The sequence below is a fragment of the Mixophyes fleayi genome, chromosome 8 (assembly GCF_038048845.1).
Source record: "Mixophyes fleayi isolate aMixFle1 chromosome 8, aMixFle1.hap1, whole genome shotgun sequence".
NCBI lineage: Eukaryota > Metazoa > Chordata > Amphibia > Anura > Limnodynastidae > Mixophyes > Mixophyes fleayi.
The window spans coordinates 72,579,378-72,604,466 of NC_134409.1; the positions used below are offsets into that span (position 1 = coordinate 72,579,378).

Here is a 25,089-nt window from a genome sequence, read left to right on the forward strand (position 1 = left end):
GGCAAAAGTCCGAATAAAAAAATAGGCCCCTTAGAAACTAGCATAGCAGATAATTAAGTACAGCTATCCAGCTTGTATTAAACAATATTTTACTAGATAAAATATATCGAGTACCACATATAATCAAATAATGTGTGTGATATTTACACACATATATGTATATATATATATATATATATATATATATATATATATATATATATATATATATATATATATATATATATATATATATACATTTTGTTTCTCTGTCATGAAATTCGCTATAAACATAAGTTTGACTTAGTGAAAGACGAGCTTGTTCTTCCTAATTACGGAACCATTGGCTCTAGGAACGGTTGTTCCGGAACAAGCGGTTCGATGTTAATGGGACACCATGAGCAGTGCAGCGAAGGATAGCCACAAACACTTCCGGCCACCTCATCGCTGACAGTTGTAAGACACCTTTCACGTCAATATGGTGCTGCTAACGATGATCGCCCGAGTGGCAGACGGGCTACCTTTAGCGGCGTCGATGCAGGAGGATGAGCAAGTAGGTGATGAGCACAAAGAGGAAATTCGAAGCCATGTCATATGGATACTTGAAGTAGTTATGTAATAGTGTCCAGTATAATCTCGGTGCTCCTGACATCTAGCTGTCAGTTGTAGCTGATTTCTAGAGAAAGTTCTGCTTTTTAAATATATCTATATGGACCTTTGTAACGACAAATTCGTTTAGATAATTGTATTTTTTAAAGGTGATGTGTCCTTTGGATTGAACATAGATATATGTTTGCAGCATCTTCTGTTAGTCATTTGCTTCCCAATATATAATATACATTATATTGATTGTGCAAAAGCGTTTTGACACCTTTAGTAAGTTAAGGCCAGGAGTTTTCTTTGAGGGCTTTTGAAGTGGACGTTTAAATTGTCTATAATTATGCCGTTATTATTTTCTTGTATTTTAACTATTTGTATATTTCAACATTGTTTACAATAGGCATCTGAAAGGAAAACTGATATGCATATTGATGTCTTAGAATGGAACTTGTGCATACCTAAATGATTGTTTCTGCTAACATGTTTTTATAATTACTAATGATAAGGAATGAAAGATTGTAACCATTTATAAAAATTGTTTCTGAACAGTAAACTACTGTCCCTGCGAACACACAAGTGTGCCTGTCTCCTATCTCCTCTGTGGTCACTATGTCAAAGTGGCCACCATTGCGATAGTAACTAGAGGGGAGAGCAGGTAAGATGCCATGAGGGATCTGAAGATCTCTCTACCACAATGCTCTCCCCTTAGGCTTCAATGACTACCGCCATCTTCAGATGGCGTTAGCCATCAGGCACAAGTTGCAAAAATCACACAAAATATCTGTCCCTGTAGAAACCTATGGGAAATGCCTTTGCGTTTGAAAACAGTGGGAACGCAGCAGATACTTTTGTCCATATAGTGTATTTGGCCACACCTGTTAATTATTGAATTGAAGTGTTTTAGTCAGACCTGTTGCCAGAAGTGTTTAAAATCAAGCACCTAGTTATGCAGTCTCTATTTGCAAACATTTGTGATACAAAATGGATCATTCTGAAGAGCTCAGTGACTTCAAGTGTGGTACTGTGATAGGATGCCACCTTTGCAATTGGACAGGTCGTGAAACTTTATCCCTGCTGGATATTCCACAGTCACCTGTAAGTAATATTATTAGAAAGTGGAAGCGTTTAGGAACAACAGCAGCAATGACACGAAGTTGAAAACGTAAAATCACAGAGCGGGGTCAACGACTGCTAAGGCACATGGTGCTTATAGCTGAAGAGTTCTGAACTTCTACTGTCATTAATGTAAGCACAAAAAACTATGCAGTTAGAGCTTAATGGATTTGGTCTCCATGGCCGAGCAGCTGCATGCAAGCCTCACATAACCAAGACCGATGGAGTGGTGTAAAGCACACTGACACTGGACTGTGGAAACGTATTCTCTGGAGTGACCAATCACGCTTCTCTATTTGGCAGTCAGATGGGCGAGTCTGGGTTTGGCGGATGCCGGGAGAACATTATTCGCCTGACTGCATTATGCCAACTGTGAAATTTGGTGGAGGAGGGATAATGGTATGGGGCTGTTTTTCAGGGTTTGGGCTAGTTCCCTTTATCTCCAGTGAAGGGCAATCTTCATGCTTCAGCATGACAAGTGATTTTGGACAATGCTATGCTTCCAACTTTGTGACAACAGTTTGGGGAAGGCCCTTTTCTATTCCAACATGACTGTAATCCTTTGTGAACTGGGGCAGAAAGACATGGCTTGGTGTGGAAGAACTTGACTGGCCCACACAGAGCCCTGACCTCAATGCCAATGAACACCTTTGGGATGAACTGGAACAGAGATTGCGAGCCAGCCTTTCTCGTCCAACATCCGTGCCTGACGTCATAAATGCTCTACAGACTGAATAGGTACAAACTCCCACAGAAACACAACATTTTGTGGAAAGCCTTCCAAGAAGAGGGGAAGCTGTTATTGTTGCAAAAGAGGGACCAACTCCATATTAAAGTGTATGTATTTGAATACAATGTCATTGCAGTCCATGTTGGTGTAATGATGAAGCGTCCGAATACTCTTGTCCATCTAGTCTATCTCTGATATTAATATGAATAGAAGGGATACTTAAAATTGTGGTGGTAGTTGATTAGGAGCTTGTTAAATAGGCCTAGAATGTTTGATAGTACACTTACATTTTCCAATTTGGTCCTGTTTTTTTAAATTCTGCTTTTGCAACTGCATTGTTACAGTCAGCCCAACCAATATACTCCAGAAAGAGCTTGTCAGGCTCCTTACAAATGCAGTACAAATAAGAAAAAGACAGACTAGTGAATAAACACACAATCTAATATGCATATCCTTTTGTCACAAATATATACATATTTCATATTTTTGTGAGTACTGTAAATCTACAATTACATACTATTTTTACCGTAAATGAATCCTCAGTCCACCTAGATCAGGGTTTCCCAAAAATCAGCCCTTGGGGCCCCCTAAAAGTGCTGGTTTTCTTAATCTCTTTGCTGCAGCACAGGTGTATTTATCACTGACTGACACGTTGTAACAGATCCACAGGTGGTATAATTATTTCACTTGGAAAACCTGGACTGTTGGGGGCACCCAAGAGCTGAGTTTGAAAAACACTGACCTAGACACATGAATGGTTATCAGGACAGATGAATTAAAGCTTTCTGTATTTCTTTTTTTTTTTTTTTTTAAATTTTTAACAATACTCACTATAGCTAAAAAGCCCCAGACAGTTTATTATTAGTCTTGTGGCAGTGTACTAAATAAGCAGTTCCTCTGCCGAACAGCCCTAGTCAACTTGAATCACTGACTATAAAGAGCATGCAATTGGCATTGCTGAGACAGAATCATACCTACAGACTCTTTCATTTTGTTTGAGGTCTATCAGTGTATTGCAGGACATTTCTGTTACTGTTGTGAGAAACAGCTTTATTAAAGTACAACACATATAAAATGTGGATGCAGATTTATTGGCCTAAAAAACAGCCTTGTCTGGTAAACAAATTAACTATTGTACAGAGGTCCACAAACATTATTGTAAGCCAGTAATTCCCAACTAGTAGTTTACACTACTGCTTAACTGGTTGTGAGCGATATTGATTTACAGTTTGCAATTCATCGTATTAGTCGGAAGATGAATTTAAACAAGAGTCACTGCAGCTCATGTATATAAATGTCATGCAATTGTATATTTTGGCAAGATGCAATCCATTTTGCCTTAGCAAAAACTATTCAAAGACACAACATCATACCTCCCAACTGTTCCGATTTTGGTGGTACATCCCGATTAGCGCAGTGCAAAGGTAGCGGGGCTTAACCAAAAGAGGGCATGATTTTTCCTAAATTTGCCCATTTGTGGGTGGTTTGTTAGAATGGGGGCAGGGCTTATGCTGTCCTGGTTTCATGATTCTAAATGTTGAGGCATATCACATGTGCCATACTAACAATGTTTTGCATGCTGATGTTTGGAGTTAATATCTATTCATGTAGGCAAAGTACAGAACTAGCTGTTCTAGGCTGTGGAGTCGGTACACCAAACCTTTGACTCCGACTCCTCAATTTTTCTTTTGTCTTGGCTCAACTCCTTCATAAATGGTAAATGTGTATTAATTAGTAATAACTTTAGCCCAAGGCATTTAGTCAACACCATGTACATCGTCAGGCTGCTTAGATTGATAGAATAAAATATATATTTATTTGATTAAAATTTTTGAAAAAGAAATCTTTCTTAAATTCCTATAAAAGTAAATATGTAACAATCATTTAATATAAATGATTTTTTTAAACAGAAATCTAGGGTAAAACGAAACATCTTTGACAATTTCAGAATATAAGGGAATGGCCTATTGCACTGTTAGTTTTGAATGATCACTTATTTTGGTGCAAGTGAGAAATTTAACTGAAATTTACTCACTTTTATTCTCTATGGATTTGGAGGAATACTTTGCTATGCGGCAACACTGGTGATCCAAATATTTTTCAAAATGAAATTCATCCTCAGTTGATGAGACTGAAGATGTGGAAGCAGCACTAGCTTCTTCCTCCTCCTGACATTCCTGTAACCCGTTCATCCTAACTGCTACCTCAGACAGAGCATCTTTCACGTTAGTCAGCTGTTGGTCAACGAGCAGAATCGGCTGCATCGGGTCTACATAAAGAGCCGCAACTAATAATAGTGCATCTCTTTATTTCATTGAAGCAACAGATGACACTGCAATTAAACATTCTCTTTGTGACAAGTGAAAAATCAGGTTCCTCCACTCCTTCAAGAAAATGCCTGGCATTAAGTCGCCAGCTTGTAATTTTCTTTTATGCACTGTAAATGGGTAATGAAGCAATTCTTCTAATTCTGTCACTTGAGGGTTGACCAGGTCCACAAGAAAGGGTTTCAGTTCGAGCAAGCACTGACTCATTAAGTAGGTACTGCTCCAGAGTGTGGCTTGATATACAATTGTCCCTTTTCCAGCACATCTCTTTAAAATGGAATCAACTTTAGGTGATCTGGCAGTAGTAACTAATTTTGCCTGGCAAATCAGATCAGCAGCATGTCCTTCTTGCAGACTGTTTTTTGCCAGGCTGTGTGTGCACAACACAGTGCATGCGATGAATTCAGAAGAGTTTTGAGGCAGCTTCAACAAGGTAATCTAAAGTATCCTTTTGTTGTCATTGACCAGTAGCGACTTTAGTTTGTTCCTCATTTGCAGGAGCTCTTCAATTTCGAACATTCCAATATCTTTGAACCTGACGTGTTCTTCTAGCTGTCGTTTACATTCATTATGTGCATTTGTTAGTTTAATTGTACTTATGTTTGGAGCATTGCCAGTTACAACCTTTTCCACCAACACCTGGAGAAAGTCACTGGTGTGATGAGATTTTGTGTCTTACTGCCAGTGTCTTGGTAATTATTTAATTCTTGTCACAAACAAATCGAACATTGATGGCAAAATACTTCACTCTGCAGTGTGTGCAGGAAGCCATTTTAAGAAAGACAAAGCATCCCTTGAGGGGTTTCTTCCTATAGGTTAATGACTTGTTCAATCGCCATTTTTCTAATAGAGAAGCACCAAGTTTGTAGGCCATTTCTCCATTCAGAACTATAAAAGTTGGTCATGAAACTAATGATAAAGGAACACCATCCTTTGCAACAAGTCCTATGATTTATTTTCTTAATGTGTCTGCTGTTGTGATTGCAGTAACTGTCACTGGATGGCATACTATCTTGTAACTGATGCCTGAGAAGTGTTTGATCCTCTGCTTGGCTGAAAGTAGTGGGCATTAGCCCCTTGTTTTTACGGTTATCTTTCTCGTTCCCAGCCTTGAATACTTCTGGATGAAAGTCCAAAATTATTAAAACAGAAGTATATTTAACATGTGTTGTGTCTTGTGTGTGTGTGTGTGTGTGTGTGTGTGTGTATATATATATATATATATATATATATATATATATATATATATATATATATATTTATATTTAGTATATTATGTATGATTTGTTTAATATTGGAGTCAGAGTTGGTATATTTCTAGCGACTCCATCCAGAATTGATTTAGACTCCACAGCCCTAACCAGAACATGGGATAGATCCCAATGGTCGTTTATGCGACTACTGGTACCTCCTACTTAATCTCATTTTAAATATCTCTTCTTGCAAAACAAATTCTCGTTTTCACATTTGGTTGCGATCCAATTTAAATCATTCCAGCCTCTATTTAGTTAGGAACATCACCATTCGTTCGGATTTTTCCTCGAGATGGTGCAAAGTTTGCTCCACATTGAATTTCATTAAACAACAGGCACATTCACTTAAAAAGCATTAGATGCATTACATGACCACTTTGTTCACATTTTGAATGTACTTTTATTGGCTTGGAGAGTTTAGTGCTAGCAGTAAATTTTTTGATTAATTCACCAAGAAGAACTGCTGTTAGCCATCCAGTTTCCCAGAGGTGCCTGTGCATAATGTTTGTCTGTTTTTTGACAGTCTGGACGGGATTTGCAGCAGTATCAGAACCAAGCCAAGCAGCTCTTCCGCAAGCTTAACGAACAGTCACCTACTCGATGCACACTGGAGGCAGGAGTCATGGCGTTCCAGTGAGTACATTAACCAAAAGACCACCAGTTTCTTGAAACTTATAATGTAGATAGCAGTTTGATAACTATTTGACCAACTTGTCTGTTCGTTTTACTAACTAATTTTCATGATATATCTGTGTTTTTTTTAGCATAATTATCAGAGTATTTTAAGGAATTGGTAAATTATTCATTCATCTTTTGATGTCATTTCAGTCAACTAGTACCCTCTGTTGAATTCAGATGCAGTATTTTTAATTTTGTTTGTGGCATTCAAATGAATGCATATTCTAGGGATCAAACTGAACCAATAAATCAAATCTTGACCACTAGATGAATATGCTTGCATAGACGTCAATAGTGGTGCATGCTTGAGTGCAGACATTTTTACAAGACACTTATATATATGTATTCCTTTCCTCTACATCACACGAGCCAGTATAAGGAAAAAAATCACATCTCCCAGAGGGGTTGATGAAGCACTCTGTTGTGTTATTCATATAACAGCTAACTAAGACCTATTATTGTCTGTTGTGCATTGCTAATTGTGGATCTTTTTAAAAACCTATTTTTTTAATCTTTTTTTTTTTTTTTTTTTCAGAACCTCCTAGTTTTGACGCACACATTATTCATTGAAAATTTTGTTCTAACAGCAATTCACCTTTCTTTTACAAATATCTATATACCATGGATCTAGTTGTACCTGGTATATGCCTTTGATTCTTTACATTGTCAGTATAGAAAACGTGGGGTTTTTTTTCTACGTTTTATAGATGTTTTGGTACTTTGTTTACATTGTTTCCTTTATTTTCCTATATGCAGCAGGCATTCTATAGCCTCTCAGGGTTGGCATGATATGGCGACAATGAAAATGTTACCGTTCAGAATAGTGACATCATACTGTTGACAATCACAATGTCTGCAGTCACAATGTTGACAGAAAACATTATATTTAAAACCCATCATAAATATTTATTTCACATAAAGTTATTTTTAAAATAGACGTGGGAGGGGTGTTATTTACATGTTGTTTTGGTGCACTACAGGTCCCAGCAGGCCCTTACTGCAAGGGTATACTGATACTTGTGGTTCCCAAAGTGCCTGCATGCCCTGGCAGGCATGGGTATGTTGGTGCTTGTAGTTTTTTTTTTTTTTTTGCAGACCCCATCTCCCTATGGAATCAAGCCACGTGCTGACCAGCCTGGGGCTGGTTTGTTATTATGGCAGGGGGACTCCACACAGCGGGTTCCCCTGCTATAGTGCCACCAGTCTCGGCTAGCAAAACCTGTTGCTGGTACTAGTAAGGTCGGTGGGAACGCCACACTTTATGGCCCCTCAATTGTGCTAGTACCAGCCTGGGCTGGCAGCACAATAATCGTTTTTTGCAGTACAAATGCTTCCTATGTGCAAATCACATGGACTCCTGCATGAGTTTATATAAATCACAAAGGCAAGTTTGCTAAAAAGGGCACTGTCCAATTAATATAACTCCAGGAGCCGGATAGTAGCAATATAAATGATATGATTCTGCACAGTGTGGTTAAATTACCGTATAAACGGCTACTCGCATCATTCCCCACGCTAAGTTGACACAACACCTTGTGCTCAGTTCCACTTGGTGACGTATGGACACTTTAATGTTGCCCTGAGAGTTAGCAGTTTACAGTCCCAATCACATGACTGAGTGGTGTGGATTGCCTTCATAAAGAGGATTCTCCACAATGTATATGATATTGAAGTAGCAAGTGAAGCACTGATAATATGAATTCAGAGGTCTTACACATACAATAAAAGTTCCAATTCCAATATTGGCCAGCCTTGACTCGTTTCTATGTGAACAGCACTTTCATAAGTGCGCTGATTGGACAGTGCCCTTTTTAGCAAACTGAGGTGAAACTAAACAGAGACTGTTTTATTTCTGAATATACCATCAGATCAGGTCATATTTACTGCATGCTATTTCAACAATCAACACTTTATTTATGTGGTTTATGCAATTGTGTTTTTTTATCAAGGTTTTTAAATTTATCCGTTTATATAAATTTTAAAGAATAATTTATGGTTTATTGTGAATGGGAATGCAACTATTTTCACTTAATACTTATTACTAGCGTAGCCACTATACACTTTATCCTGTTAGTTGAAACATATCAGAGTAAATGAGCAAACAATAAATAATTGACAGTTTGTGGTGTCCATGGCTGAACTTGTGAAGTTCCACACAGAATAAACTCCAACGCTTGTTCCATTTTGAAGCTTTTTAATATATTGTAAAGCACTCCAAATGCCATTAAAACTATTCTTGGCAGCATATTATTATTATTATTAATTTTTATTTATAAGGCGCCACTTGGTGTCCGCGGCGCCGTACAGGGACAAACGAAATAACAATACGAGGAGAGACGGCACAGAACAGTAAACAATAATCACAGTAACTCAGTGAGCTCAAGGCACAGCTAGAGGGGCGGGGGAAGGTCAGCCAACAACGGCACCAAGAAGGGAGGGCACGGATGAGAGGGAGACCCCCAGGGGAAGAGGAGGAAGCGAGAGGGGATGGGGGAAGAGGGTCCTCAAGGAGTAAGGCTAGGTCGCTGGCGAGCAGAGTTAAAAGTGGTGAAGACAGGAGGAGAGAAGACCCTGCTCGAAGGAGCGTGCAATCTAAGGGGAGGGGAAGACTGACAGAGACACACAGGGGGGAGAGAAGGAGGATAGGGGAAGGGGAATGAGGGGGAAGAGTCAGAAGAAAAGGTAGGAAGTTAAGTGGGAGACTGGAAAGCTTTAAGAAAAAGGTGGGTTTTTAAACACTGTTTGAAACTGGACAGATTAGGGGAAGTTCTGATGGAGCGGGGGAGCTGGTTCCAGTGGAGGGGGGCAGCGCGGGAGAAGTCTTGTATACGCGCGTGGGAGGAGGTGATCGGGGGGAAGAGAGGCGACGGTCATTGGCCGATCGGAGAGGGCGGGATGAAGCATGAATAGAGAGGAGGGAGGAGATGTAAGGTGCATATTATGTGGTGATGTTACAGTATTGCCTCCAAATGGCGTACTTTGATGCATAGTGGGAACCATGAGAGATCATTCACATAGTAATCAGGGGGGTAGAGGTATGCTGTATGTTTTTGTTTATGACGTTTTATTTTTCAGGTATTGTCGGCGTTGCTCCTTGTTTATTTCTTTATTTGTTAAATATACAAGCGTACTACCATTGGGGTGAAGAGGCTATGGGCATATGTTTATTTATTCTTTTGGTTATGTACTGCTGGCTGTAGTGCCGGCATTGCCGTTTTCAATTTAAGGCTTTCTGGCAACATTGTGATTGTCGACAGATTGTAATGTCAACAGTCACAATATTGAAATTGTAACTGTAGTGACATAATGAATATGTTGCCATTCAAAATGCCGACAGTATGGTGTTGCCATTTTAAATGGCAACATTTTCATTATCACCATTTTCGACTACATCCCTGCTCTCAAGCTACCTGTTACATGCTGCTCTTTGACTGCTGATTCTTAGAAATAAATGCCTTGCATCCTTTGGTACCTATGTGGGCATGTAGTACTACATTGTGAAACATAAGCATGCTATAGTATGCCTCCTTTGGATATAGTGCCATGTGTCGGCTTTCCTATACATAGTATTAATTTGTGTATATTTTGTGCAGACTGTTTTTTGTTTATTTGCTAAATCTATGGATACTTCTATGTGAGCATATTGAGTAACAATTTCCCTCTGAATGGTGTTCTACTGCTATTGTTTGCACTTTGTTTTCTTTTCCATAAAACAATCATCCTTAAACTAAACTGTAGTGCAGTGGGCTTGAAAACTTTGTTGCTGCAAAATAATAATTGTCGCACTTGCTAGTGTCTCATACCAACTAGTGTAAGAAAAAAGTGTTTACTATTTTTTAATGCTATTACAACACTTGTAAATTGTTGTGACATTGGAACCAATTTTTTTCCAAAATCACCATACCTATTCATGTTCATACCTGCGCTCAGGACATTGTGACACAATATTTTAGATGCTGTTTGCTCTGTTTTGTGCATTCAACATAAGTTGTAGGCATTGACACCAATGGAGCTCTATCCATTGACCTCCCTGAAGGCAAGTCCAAGGGTTTGTTAACCACTGCATGCCAAATTGCTTACTTTTGTTATGTGGTGTCACTGGTATTTAAACCTGTTTAAATGCCAGTGAGTACCTGGCCTAAATGCCAAGGCCAGCTTGTTGTAATTCACTGGCAGTACTATTAAAACCCCTTATTTAGGAAGTTTGGTACTAGCAACAAAATACTACCCAAACAGTAGAAAATATACTCTTTGTCATGATGATTCCAGAAAGCCCGGTCCCTGTGATGATGGGTTATAAATATCCTAACCAGCCCCCTGGATTGTTAGGGACACAAACCCACCTTAAGCAATGTGTTACTGGTGAGCTATAATTATTTTTCAACACCATGCTGGCCACCAGACCGTTCGTATACAGTACACCTGTTAAAGAAGATATCCATTATAATTTATATTTAATACACAGCCCCTCCATTGGAAAGTAGATTTGCGTACATTGTTGTTCATTTTCATGTGTTATGGTTGAAAAAACAATATTTAACACTGAACTTTTTTGTTAACACTAAGGTAACTGTTTTAACAACATTCTTTCAACAAATTAAAATAACTAACATTAGCTATGACTGTCTTCCAAGTTAAAGCTCAGTTATTAGAGAAGGGAGTTGATGTAGAGCCCTCAGTTAATTTATATCCACTGAAATCTCCTTCGCAAAAGAAATGTACTATATCTGTACTAATACAATGTCAATTGTTAATTGTGGTGACTCCAGGGATGACAGTTAAGGAAGTCACCCATGCCCCCACCATGCCAGAGGCATCACGGTTAAGGTTTTAACCTGTTCCTGATACCAGGGAGACATGGGTTAGGTGTGCTTTCTGCATTGTAGTGCCAATATTATATGTTGATTGAAGAAAGTTAGGTTAATATCTGTAAAGTCCTAAGTGTATATCTATTTATATGCATTTTCAATGCTCGATATTGTACTTTCAGAAAGTCTATGAACTTGGTAAGTATACACATAATTGAAAGTGTAATAAATAAACATAAGCATTTTGCTTCCAAAACTGTCAATGTTAATACATGTTCTTAGTGTCACTTATGTCAGCACTATATATGTTGTTTGATTTATAATTCAAGTTTTGTCTTTTGTTAAGAATTTTTTTTTTGTTTTAATTTTTATTATTTTTTACCCTCAGTTACCTAATTGAAAAGGGTGTTTGCTACCTGGTTCTATGTGAAATGTCATATCCAAAGAAGCTGGCATTTGCCTATCTCGAAGATCTGTATAATGAATTTGATGAGCAACATGGGAAGAAAGTACCTACCGTATCTAGACCTTACTCCTTTATAGAGTTTGGTAAGTTGTCGATAAAACAATAAAATGATGTAAAATCATTCACGTTAAGCAACTAATCCCCCACCAAACGCCTTTATATGTCTGGGGATATGGGCTTTAAACCTACGCTCTGTGTTTTCACGGCACATACATATGGCGGCTGCTCTCATTGACCGCGCAAGAGTCCAGAGTCAACAACTGTTGAAAAATATATTATGCCTCCCAAATACTATTGTGACCTACACGGGGGCTTTATTTTGTTTCCCCATTTTGTCTGATTGCTTTTATAGCTGAGAAAATGCTATTTATTTAAAAATGCTACCAAAAGAAAGCCCTGACACAAAAAAAAAAAAACATAAGGTGCACACTGAAACCATAACAAATAAAAACACTATTATCATTTAACCAGCAAAAAATGCTAAAATGTGTCTACTCCCAAAGATATAGAGTGCTCAGGTCAGTAATTGGCTTAACTTGAAAAAACACAATAAAACAGATGAAAATCAATAAAGAAAGACGTAATGTGGAGTAGTTTGTTAGAGTTTGCTGCAACACAATTGTCTGTGTTGTGATAAGTTCTACAATCATTCTTTGCGGTACAAAGGTTTTCGTTTCTATGTGCAAATCACGATGACTCCTGCATGAGTTTATGCAAATTATATAGACAAGCAAATATATATACACTCTGCAAACAAACTGTTGCGAAATATAGAAGCTATAAAAGAAGAGTTTGCACGGTTAGTGCAGCATGGTTACCTCTATTATTGTTACTGCTACAACTATCCCTTCCCATTCTATATGGAGAGTGTCTTTAACATCTTTGTGTATTAGTTTAAACATACCAGAGTAGATGTACAAACAATAAGTAATTGACATTTGTTTGTGTTCAGTTTGAACTTGTGAATTTCCACACAGAATAAACCCAAATGCTTCATGTTCCCTTTTTGAAGCTTTATTTAAATCAATTATTTTTATTCTTGTTTTTACACAGTACAGACATAACAGAAATACACAACATAACAGAAATAACTTGGTGTACAGTTCCAGTTCTTTTGAGTATATAATATTTCATTTGAAGCTTTTTTTAAATTTATGAAGCTCTCCAAATGCCATTATAATTATATGCAATTTTTGATTTGATGGAAATTGACATATCAGAGCAATACTGCATCACCTACAGTTGAAGGTGCATGAGAAGTCTACTCATGTCATCATCATCATCATCATCATCAGTTATTTATATAGCGCCAACATATTCCGTAGCGCTTTACAATTGGGGACAAATGTAATAAACTAATAAACAAACTGGGTAAAACAGACAAAGAGGTGAGAAGGCCCTGCTCGCAAGCTTACAATCTATGGGACAATGGGAGATTGACACATGAGGTTAAGTATACATTTTGCATCTTGGCCCAGCCAGACTGCAAAGGTAGGATGACTCATAAGCTAAATGATCCTGTCACACAATAATGTTGGTCCGGGGGTAGTTGTCTTGTGTGAAATTGTGTAACAGGCTAAAGGTAGTGAGGTTAAGATGGTGGTTGAGGAATATTATACGCTTGTCTGAATAGGTAGGTTTTCAGAGAACGCTTGAAAGTTTGTAGAACAGAGGAGAGTCTTATTGTGCGAGGGAGAGAGTTCCATAGAGTGGGTGCAGCCCGAAAAAAGTCCTGTAACCGGGAATGGGAGGATGTAATGAGGGTGGATGAGAGACGCAGATTTTTTGCAGAACGTCACAATATTTCCTCCAAATGGCGTAGATGGAACCATAAGCGATCATTAACAAAGTAACTTCTAGCTGCCCCCTCCCATTTAGGCCTTGATAGATTAAAAAGAATTGTCATAATGATAACTTATGTAAACAAATCGGTAAGCTAGGTCACACTCACTTGTCACATTACGCATTGTCATAGTGTTTCTTTACATAAGACATGACAGTCTTTTGAGACAAATCACGTTTACATATGGGGATTACTTAATATACAACTTTTCAGTAAAAAAATAGGTTGTATTAAGTTGTGCTATTTAATTTTATTTGTTGCTTGTATTCAGTAGGTATTGTAACACAGATATATTGGAATATTCAGGGTGAAATATGCTGACTTGAACTGTTATATCCTATGCATTGGCAGCTGCCAGTCCCACTTTCATCATTTTACATGTGTGTGTATTATATATATATATATATTTCATGTGTTGGGGTTTTTTGTTTTTTTTTTGGTTCTTTTTGAGACAGTAACGTCAAATAAGACCATAAACTATGACAGAATAATAACGCAGAAAATATTAAACTAAATACACAGTTTGCCAACAAGCCCCAATATAGAAATGATTATAGGCAAATTTAATTATCGGTGGCAATTGCATATGCCGAGTCTCCAATCCAGTAGGGAAGTAGTTTATATAAAATAAATTGGGACGTGTTGGCATATGTGTTCCAGATGTTTAGAAGTGACCCTTGATGTATGTAAAGTAATATCGTCTTGTTGCCTAACATGAATCATCATTATCAACATTATTTATATAGCGCCAGCAAATTCCGTAGCGCTTTACAATTGGGAACAAACATTAATAAAACAATACTGGGTAATACATACAGACAGAGAGGTAAGAGAACCCTGCTTACAATCTATGGGACAATGGGAGTTTGAAACACAAGGGCATGTGCTACATCATATTGCACACTGGACCGGCTAGAATGCAAAGGTAAAAGTATTGAGAGGGCTGTGTGTGTAGCAGTGTTGGTCAGAGGGTTGTTGTCTTGCGCTAGCTGTGTAGAGGGTGGTAATAGGGTAACCTAGGGAGATTAAGATGGTTGTTGAGGAATATCATAAGCTTGTCTGAAGAGGTGGGTTTTCAGAGAACGCTTGAAGGTTTGAAGACTAGAGGAAAGTTACTGTGCGACGGAGGGAATTCCACAAAGTGGGTGCAGCCCGAAAATAGTCCTGTAACTGAGAGTGGAGGAGAGACGTAGATCTTGTGAAGAACGGATGTGTCGAGTAGGGAGATATTTTGAGACAAGTGAGGAAATGTACAGTCAAGTCCATAAATATTGGGACATTGACACAATTCTCATATTTTGGGCTCTAAACACCACCACAATGGATTTGAAATGAAACTAACAAAAAGTGCTTTAACTGCAGACTTTCAACTTTAATTTGAGGGTATTTACTTCCAAATCAGGTGAACAGTGTAGGAATTACAACGGTTTCTATATGTGCCTACCACTTTTTAAGGGACCAAAAGTAATGGGACAATCGATTCAAAAGCAATTTCATGGACACATGTGGGCTATTCCCTCGTTATTTCATCATCAATTAAGCAGGTAAAAGGTCTGGAGTTGATTCTAGGTGTGACATTTGCATTTGGAATCTGTTGCTGTCTACTCTCAATATGAGATCCGAACAGCTGTCACTATCAGTGAAGCAAGCCATCATTGGGCTGAAAAATCAAAACAAACCCATCAGAGAGATGGCAAAAACATTAGGTGTGGCCAAATCAACTGTTTGGAACATTCTTAAAAAGAAAGAACGCACCGGAGAGAGCTCAGCAACACCAAAAGACCCGGAAGACCACGGAAAACAACTGTGGTGGTTGACAGAAGAATTTTTTCCCTGGTGAGGAAAAACCCCTTCACAACAGTTGGCTAAATCAAGAACACTCTCCAGGAGGTAGGTGTATATGTGTCAAAGTCAACAATCAAGAGAAGACTTCACAAGAGTGAATATAGAGGGTTCACCACAAGATGTAAACCATTGGTGAGCCACAAAAACAGGAAGACCAAATTAGAGTTTGCCAAACTACATCTAAAAAAGCCATTACAGTTCTGGAAAACATCCTATGGACAGATGAGACAAAGATCAACTTGTACCAGAGTGATGGGAAGAGAAGAGTATGGAGAAGGAAAGGAACTGCTCATGATCCAAAACATATCACCTCATCAGTGACGCATGGTGGTGGTAGTGTCATGGCGTGGGCATGTATGGCTGCCAAAGGAACTGGTTCCCTTGTATTTATTGATGATGTGACTGCTGACAAAAAGCAGCAGGATGAATTCTGAAGTGTTTTGGGCACTATTATCTGCTCATATTCAGTCAAATGCTTCAGAACTCATTGGACGGCGCTTCACAGTGCAGTTGGACAATGACCCGAAGCATACTGCAAAAGCAACCAAAGAGTTTTTTAAGGCTAAAAAGTGGAATGTTATGCAATGGCCAAGTCAATCACCTGACCTGATTCGGATTGAGCATGCATTTCACTTGATGAAGACAAAACTGAAGAGAAAATGCCCCAAGAACAAGCAGGAACTGAAGACCTTTGCAGTAGAGGCCTGGCAGAGCATCCCCAGGGATGAAACCCAGCGTCTGGTGATGTCTATGCGTTCCAGACTTCAGGCTGTAATTGACTGCAAAGGATTTGCAACAAAGTATTAAAAAGTGAAAGTTTGATGTAGGATTGTTTAGTTTGTCCCATTAGTTTTGGTCCCTTAAAAAGTGGGAGACACATATAGAAACCGTTGTAATTCCTACACTGTTCACCTGATTTGGATGTAAATTCCCTCAAATTAAAGCTGAAAATCTGCAGTTAAAGCACTTTTTGTTAGTTTCATTTCAAATCCATTGTGATGGTGTATAGAGCCCAAACTAATGAGAATTGTGTCGATGTTGCAATATTTATGGACTTGACTGTATGTCGGTGCAATTTTGTTGACGGCCTTGTAAGAAGAATTTTATATTGCATTCGTTGAAAAACAGGCAATCAATGTAGAGACTGACAAAGTGGCTCAGCAGAGGAAGAACGGTTTGCAAGGAAAATCAATCTAGCAGCTGGGTTCAAAATAGATTGTAGGGCTTCAAGTCTGACTTTGGGAAGACCAGTAAGGCGGGAATTGCAATAGTCGATGTGGGAGATGAGTGCATGAATTAAGGTTTTTGCGGTGTCTTGTGTGAGATATGTGCGTATTCTGGAAATGTTCTTTTAGATGTATGTAACATGATTTAGATATGGAGTTGATGTGGGGAATAAATGATAGTTGTGAGTCAAGGATTACACCTAGGCAGCGAGCTTGCGGGGTGGGATTTATGGTCATGTTATCAACAGAAATAGAAATGTCAGGCAGGAAGCTTCTGTTTTTGGGTGGGAATATTATTAATTCAGTTTTTGAAAGATTGAGTTGGCGAGAAGACATCCAAGATGAAATGGCAGAAAGACAGTCAGTAACACGAGACAACGCAGATGGTGAAAGATCAGGAGAGGATAGATAGATTTGTGTATCATCCGCATAGAAATGATACTGAAATCCAAAGGAGCTTATTAGTTTTCCAAGAGAAGTGGTGTAGATAGCAGAGGACCTAGGACTGAGCCTTCTGGTACTCCAACTGATAAAGGAAGGGAAGCAGAGGTGGATCGAGAGAAATCAACACTGAAAGAGCGATTAGATAGGTAGGATGAGAACCAGGATAGGACAGTGCCTGCAAGACCTAGGGATTGTAGCGTTTGTATGAGGAGATAGTGGTCAACAGTGTCAAATGCAACCGAGAGATCTAGGAGAATCTGAAGAGAGTAATGTTTTTTTCTTTTTGCTGTGATCAAATCATTGACAACCTTGGTCAGCCCAGTCTCTGGAGTGTTGAGAGCAAAAGCCTGACTGAAGAGGATCCAATAGGTTGTTTGCTGTAAAAAAAAAAGTGTGTGAGGCGAGTGTAGGCAATTCTCTCTAGAAGCTTTGAGGGGCATGTAGGCTGAGAGATGGGTGGGTAATTTGCGAGAGAGTTTGGGTCAGATTCTTTTTTTTTTTTTTTAAATGGGCATAATCACTGCATGCTTGAATAGAGCACATGAGACAGGGACCTACTAATTTGTGAGGGAATGGGATCAGGAGGTAGAGTAGGAAGATGAGAAGAAAGTAGAAACTTGCTCTTCATTTGTGGAATCAAATGAAGAGAAAGTGTTAGAGGGTGCTACAAAGGAATTGAGCCTATTGCTTGTCAAGGGAGATGATATAATTTCAAGTCTGATCTTATCAATTTTGTCCTTGAAATAGGAAGCAAGATCCTGGGCACTGATGGTAGTTGGAGGATTTGGGGTTGGGAGGATTGAGAAGATATTTAAATGTGTTAAAAAGGCATTTATGGTTAGAAGCCTGAGCATAGATGAGAGATTGGAAGTATGTTTGTTTTGCAGTGTCCAGGGCATTTCTATAGGAGTGGTAGATATCCGTATATGTGATGAAATCATTAGAGGTACAAAATTTACGCCAGTGACGTTCTGCTTTACGAGAGTCTTTGTAGAGTTCGTGTTACTTTAGTGTGCCACGGTTGGCAACGAAGTCTACATGGAGTATGTAGTGTCGCTGGAGCCACTTGATCAAGGGCAGTTGCTAGGGTTTGGTGAAAATAGGGTACTGCCCGATCAGGGGACGAGAATGTAGAAATTGGGGTGAGAAGGTGTTGAAGAAAAGTGGAAAACTGTTGAAGATCAATAGAGTTGATATTCCTGCGGTTGTGAGGAGGCTTGGAAGAGTTTCACACTAGGTTGGGTAAAGAACTGGGGGTTAGTGAGTAACTAATAAGGTGATGATCCGAGAGGGGGAAAGGAGTGTTAAGGAAATCAGAAACTGAGCATAGTCTAGAGAAAACAAGATCAAGACAGTGGCCATCCTGATGAGTAGCGGATTCAATCCACTGGGAGAGGTCAAGTGAGGATGTTAGAGAGAGTAGTTTGGAAGAAGCATTGGAACGTGGATTAGAAATAGGGATGTTGGACATCCCCACCATCATCATGGGTGATTTCGAGTATAAGAAGTGAGGGAGCCATGCAGAGAAGTGTTCGAGAAATTGTTGGTGAGGTCCAGGGGGGTGATAGATGACAGCAACATGCGTAGAGAACGGGTTAAAAATCCTATTAGCATGTACTTCAAAAGATGTGGTTGTTGGGACATTTGGTAGAACTGTAAACGTGCACTGTAGGGAGAGAAGTAGTCTGTAGCATTTCTTCCTACTTGTGATGGCAGACAGAGCCTTAAGTAGAATTGAAAGTACAATGATGAGATAGGGGACTGAAATAGCTGCAGCATGAGGCTGAGCAAGTAGTACAGCTGGCTGATTAAACAGAGGGGATTTTGCAGGGGAAATAAACTGACAGATAAAACAAATGTTCATGAGCTTAGTAGAAAATAAAAAGAGTCCAAAACAGTCCTCATGTTGCGTGAAGTTTGTAGCCATGGAGAGATGGAAACATCAGGAGTAGAATATGGTTTTTCAGGTGAATACTGACTGTTGTCCTTGTGTAGCTGTGATAATAGGCAGAATGTTCTTCTCCTGTTTAACTCCGGTATAACTCCGAATTATGCTAGTTACATTTTTTTTACACTTTTAACTATACATTTAGAACTATACACACTAACTATGCAGCCATCACCGGCTTTCAGCCATTCTACAATGAATATATATAGTTAACAAACACGTGTGATCAGTGTTCTTAAATCAGGCTGTCAATAAACTCCCCCAACAAACACTAGCAATACAAGGTTTAAACAAACAAACAGTGAAAGAACAGTATACCATTAGAAATAAAAGTGCACTTAATGGAGTAGGTATATAAGACTACAATTGCATAGCATATTAGTGTCACAGAATAACAGTGTAAACAAGTCTGCTTCAATCAGAACCTCATTAGAATTAATTTTAACACTGAAAACTCTCTCTTGTTTATTATGTTCTGGTTCCACCCACACAGATGACCAGTACAAACTTTTCAACATTAAGCATCTCTGGGCACACTCCAACTTAGCCCTGTAGTGCTTCACAGTACTTGCTGTACCACGTGTCATGTCTAAAAATGCCATTTATCATACTAAATGTATTTTGCTTCCCTTAACCACATTGATTTACTTTGTAGATAATTACATTCAAAAAACAAAAAAGACCTATATTGATAGTCGAGCCAGAAGAAACTTAGGTTCTATCAACACGGAGCTACAAGATGTGCAGCGGATCATGGTGGCCAACATTGAAGAAGTACTGCTTCGTGGAGAAGCTCTGTCAGGTAGGCAAAAAACCAGCAGAAAATGAATAATTTATATTATAGCGTGTTTAAACTTTTTAAGTCGAATAAGCACTAATAAAAAAGAGTTTATATGCGAAGAGAACATGAAGCTGGTTAAGTGACATTGTTTGCTAAACTATTCTTGCACTGTATCCTCTCTGTATGATGAGAGGATGCAGTATAGGGCATAATATGAGGGAATTTGGTTAAAAGCCCATACGCAACTTTTTGAAACTACTTTTAAAATTTCACTGCACAACAAGTGGGGCACAACTACAGATAAAATAACTTGCTTTGTCTTAATATAACAAGAAACCAACGGGCATGTTCAGCCGCAGTCATGGGGATCTAGAGCCGCCCAGGGTTTCGTCCAAAACCACAAGATGGAATATATATATTGTATGACATGAAAAGTTATTAAAGGCAGATATATATTCCACAGGCTTCTGTATTGTATGTTTTAACACCATAGGAAGATTGTTGTGTTTGGGAATTACTTCTCAGAGGTTGTCTTCAGCTGTAGAAAAAGCTAGTATAAGGGTCCCTGGGGTTATGAATGGAGAGAGAAAAGTGGGCTCCATTCATCAGGCCCATTCTAGGGCTTCCTGAGGGCTAGCAAGTTGTTGGTTAATCGAGAGTTGCACCTGATAAGGTGCTGTCAAAAGGCTGCTAGACAGTTCATTCAGTCTCTCAATACCAGGGGGTGAGGTTAGATGGCTCCTGAGAGATACTGCAATTTATGACCACTAAGTTATTTTGTATGTGTGTGAGACACTAGGGGCTAGATTTACTAAGGTGCGGGTTTGAAAAAGTGGGGATGTTGCCTATAGCAACCAATCAGATTCTAGCTGTCATTTTGCAGAAAGTACTAAATAAATGAAAGCTAGAATCTGATTGGTTGCTATAGGCAACATCCCCACTTTTTCAAACCCGCAGCTTAGTAACTCTAGCCCTAGGTCCTTAACTTTAGAGTGGGTGTGTATTTGTTAGAAGCCAGACAGGCAAGGATTTTGTTTATGATTTGATGCAAGTGAATAAAAGTAGCTGAGGCTACTTGAACCAAATCACTGAACTGGTGTGATATAATTTGGCTGATGCATGTGAAGTGCAGCCGTACTCCTAACCTGATCTTGCGACTGTAGACGGGTAGGTACCATTAAAATGTACTTCTCATTACTAATGTTGCAAATGACTTACTCCTTGAAATTAACAAGATTGATTTATAGTCCATTATTCACATATGACTATGAAGCCCCATTTTCAGCAGCCATTACTCCAGTGTCCTAATTCTGGGTTCAAAATGGTCTATTGTTTTGAGAAATTCAGGCTATTTCATGGGGGTATATTTACTAAACTGCGGCTTTGAAAAAGTGAAGATATTGCCTATAGCAACCAAAGAGATTCTAGCTATCATTTATTTAGTACTGCAAAATGTCAGCTACAATCTGATTGCTATAGGCAACATCTACAATTTTTCAAACCCACAGTTTAATAAATATACCTCTGCGTCAGATTGCCAAGAATCTGAAGATTTCATACAAAGGTGTCCACTACTGCCTGAAGAGAAAAGGGCAAACTTCGTCTAACCAGGATAGAAAAAGCGATATGTCTAGATGCACAACGGTGCAAAAAGGTAAGTACACCATAGTCTGAAGTTTCAGAAACTGACTCCTTACAGGTCCTGAGTTGGCAACTTCCTTAAATAGTACACGCCAAATACCAGTGTTATCTGCAACAGTAAAAAAAAATTACACCAGGATGCTGGCCTTATAGGCACAGTTGCAAAGAGAAATCCGTATTTGAACTGGTAAAATAGAAGGAAAAAAGGTTAAAATGAACACTTATATTGGATGGTGGATGACTGAAAAAGAATATTATGGATGTGATGAGTCTGACTTTAAGGTGTTTGGCTCGAACAAGAGAGCATATGTGAGATTTAGAGCAAATTAAAGGATTTGGGAGGAGTGCTTTGATGGCTTCTGTCGAGTGTGGTGGAGAAAATGGAAAGGTATGGGGCTGCTTTAGTGCTGATAAAGTGGGAGATTTACACACCCTGCAAGGATAATGAGCCAGAAAGGTTACCATTTTATTTTACAATTGTCTAAGCTATGCAAAAACTCTATTTGGTGAAGAAACAGGGTTCCGGAGTACTGTCTTTGATGGACTGGCCAGCACAATCACCAGATCTCAACCCTGTTGAGCTCTTGTTTGGATGTGCTTGACCGTAAGGTAAGGGAAAAATGCCCTACATGTCATTTGCACTTCTGGGAAGAGCTAAAGTTTATTTGTACAGTTGTGGGTATCTTCCAAAACTCACAGCTAAAATACCAAATGACCAAGCAGTCTATTGTATCCAAGGACTGCTTGGGCCTGCTTGTGTCTGCAGAACAAATGCCAGCATATACATGGCTGCCAGAGCGTGCTGAAAATTGTACAACTACCAGCAGCAGTATTGCCTGGCAGCCAGGGCCCGCTGGAACGTGTAGTTCTACAATAGTATGTAATAGAAAAAGAAAACTCACAGTTTTCTAAACATCTTATTTACAATAAAACTCCTTTATTTACCTCATTTACTATTTTATTACAATCCTAAATCCAAAGGCAATCTTCCTTCCTGAGGCAACACATGCTTATTGTAACCATGCAAGACTTAAAATCTCCCGGCCGGATCTAAGAGACATCTGAGTTGTCGACAGTCGCTTTTTGCAGGAAGCACAATAATTCAAGCAGAAGGGGACGATCCTCAGTTAATTTACAAAACACACATGAAAGTGGTGTGTGCTAAAAAAATAAATTTATATATATATATATAAATTCGTTAACTTCTCATCTCCCAAGGTCTGCCTGTGGTACATTGTTAATATAACCCATTCCTACGGAGTTTAAGAAGTGATATATAGTTGTGTGTTTTTGCTCATGATGCATATTTTTGCCAATTCAAAACTTTTAGGTCATGGTTTGTTTGTTTTTTTGACTTTTTTTCCCAACAGATTTCTTTGTTTATTAATGAGTTCTTCAATAACCCATGTACTATGAAAACTCTGTTTGTGCTGATTACCTTCAAAAAAGGAATTCTGTAAGGAGGTTGGGACTTGAATGTCCGCTATCCCCATGCTCTTATTAACATGTTTAAGAAGTACACCCAAAGGAATGTAAAGATTCACAGGAAGAGACTGTGTTCTCCAGATCTATGCAAAATTGAGACATGGTCCTTTTGAACCCCTTGACATGCCTGTAAATCCTCTCTTGTTACAAAATTAAAAACCTTACTGCACTCAACACTACCTTCTTGGAGTGTTAATGTTTTCCTGTCTCTATTTAACTGAATTTGGGAATAACCCATTCATTATAACTGCCTGTCTTATAACGAAAAGACCTATGACGGACAGTACTATGCCCTATGCCCCTTGCGGAGCCATGGCTCTACAAATTCAGCTTCTAATAAACACTGAGCAGCTTTGCTCCAATTCAACAATGTAATTTTTATGGGTATTTAATTCATGTGGAGGTGTAACCGCTACTAACGAGTACAGAGCGGCTTTACCATGCTGTGACCAATCAGAGTGAAGCCTATTGATTGGATGCTAACAGCCTGTCTGGTGATGTGGGATTTTTTGAGCTTTGTGCTAGATGGTACTGCCAGCAGTACCACATAGCACAAAGATCAAAACTGCCACATATGCTTATAGCGTAAGCAGTAAGATAGAGAGCACCAAAATGAACATCCACCAAGCTAAAGAACAGTACACCTAATTTTTTATATGTTCTATCAAGATCTAAACTGTTTCTTTGCATATTAAAAAATGCTCGTGAATATAAATATGTATGTTTTGTTTTATGTTGTTTTTGTTAATCTTTCAGCCCTGGACACAAAGGCCAGCAACCTGTCAACCCTGTCAAAAAAATACAGACAAGATGCAAAATATCTGAATATGCGCTCCACTTACGCTAAGCTGGCTGCAGTTGCTGTATTTTCAGTTATGCTGATTGTATATGTTCGATTTTGGTGGTTGTGAAGCATAATAATCTAACAAAACTGTAGAGGTTAACAGTTGGATTATTAGCCAACATCTTGGATGGGTTAAGTGTTTGCCATCATCTATGTTTCATGACTGCTAGAGAGGTCAGCCATCAAGAGGCTAATGGTTAATCACTCTTCTGGATCACCCAAAATGTATTGGATTACACTGTATAAATGAACAGACTTAAAAGCACAGATTGCCATTTCTAAAAAAGAAGAGAAGAAGCAACATCTGGAATTGGATAATATGGTGCTCAGTGTACTTACAATGTTATACCTGCATACTCTTTGGATTCCTTTCTATACCCAAGCAACTTGTATCATCTCATGTTTGTTTTCTTCAACAATACATTTTTCCTGCTTGCTTCACATTTCTTACTACTTTCCTGCTAGAGTAATGAGCAGCAACAGTCAGCAGAAGTAATTATATTGCCAAGAGAAGAATCAATATCTGCTTTCCCTGAACAAGCCTAATATGTGAATGGACAGTCCCTGTGAGCTGAAACAATGCTGAGAGCTTAGCTGCTTTATAAGAAAGTAGATGGGCTGCATTTGTTTCTATCAGAATATGTAGAGTGTCTGCATTTCAGTCTGTATAAACCTGTTTAAACCTTAAATTGTTATGACCATTGTTCATGTTTCTGGGCAGTCAGTTCCACTAAATATTTGGAGTACTATTTATTGTGTCTCTAATACCTAATGAGATTGAAGAATTAATAAATTATGCATTAGCAACATTAGAGCTTAGGGCAAAATGCACTGCTGACTATATACAGAATGTTGTGATAAAATTTAGAAAAATACCTCAGTTATTTATATATTCTAAACAACCCTCCATGTAGCGCATATATCTGGAACTGTAAATGTAGGGTATTTTTTTTTCTTTTTTTACCCACTCATACATGGTGTGGTGATTAATCTCTGAAACTTTAGCAAAAATGCATTTGTGCTTGGTAGTTCCTTCATACAGAAACATCGGTTAGCGTAGGATAAGACAGGAGACATG

General features: G+C 38.6%; 1 protein-coding gene across 1 annotated transcript; it reads left to right on the forward strand.

Annotated features, from left to right (window-relative positions):
- The first annotated feature begins 375 nt into the window (after positions 1-375).
- Positions 376-24,700, forward strand: SEC22B (SEC22 homolog B, vesicle trafficking protein). The gene is made up of 5 exons (XM_075182724.1): positions 376-532; positions 6,526-6,635; positions 11,877-12,037; positions 19,916-20,062; positions 23,924-24,700. Exons 1-5 carry the CDS (start codon positions 458-460, stop codon positions 24,076-24,078), a joined length of 648 nt encoding a protein of 215 aa, XP_075038825.1. The 5' UTR covers positions 376-457; the 3' UTR covers positions 24,079-24,700.
- Positions 24,701-25,089: the final 389 nt, after the last annotated feature.

Coding starts and splice junctions, on each gene's coding strand:
- SEC22B (XM_075182724.1), top strand. CDS start 458: ATGGTGCTGCTAACGATGATCGCCCGAGTGGCAGACGGGCTACCTTTA. Junction 6,636..11,876: donor GCAGGAGTCATGGCGTTCCA/GTGAGTACATTA, acceptor TTTTACCCTCAG/TTACCTAATTGAAAAGGGTG. Junction 20,063..23,923: donor TCGTGGAGAAGCTCTGTCAG/GTAGGCAAAAAA, acceptor TTAATCTTTCAG/CCCTGGACACAAAGGCCAGC.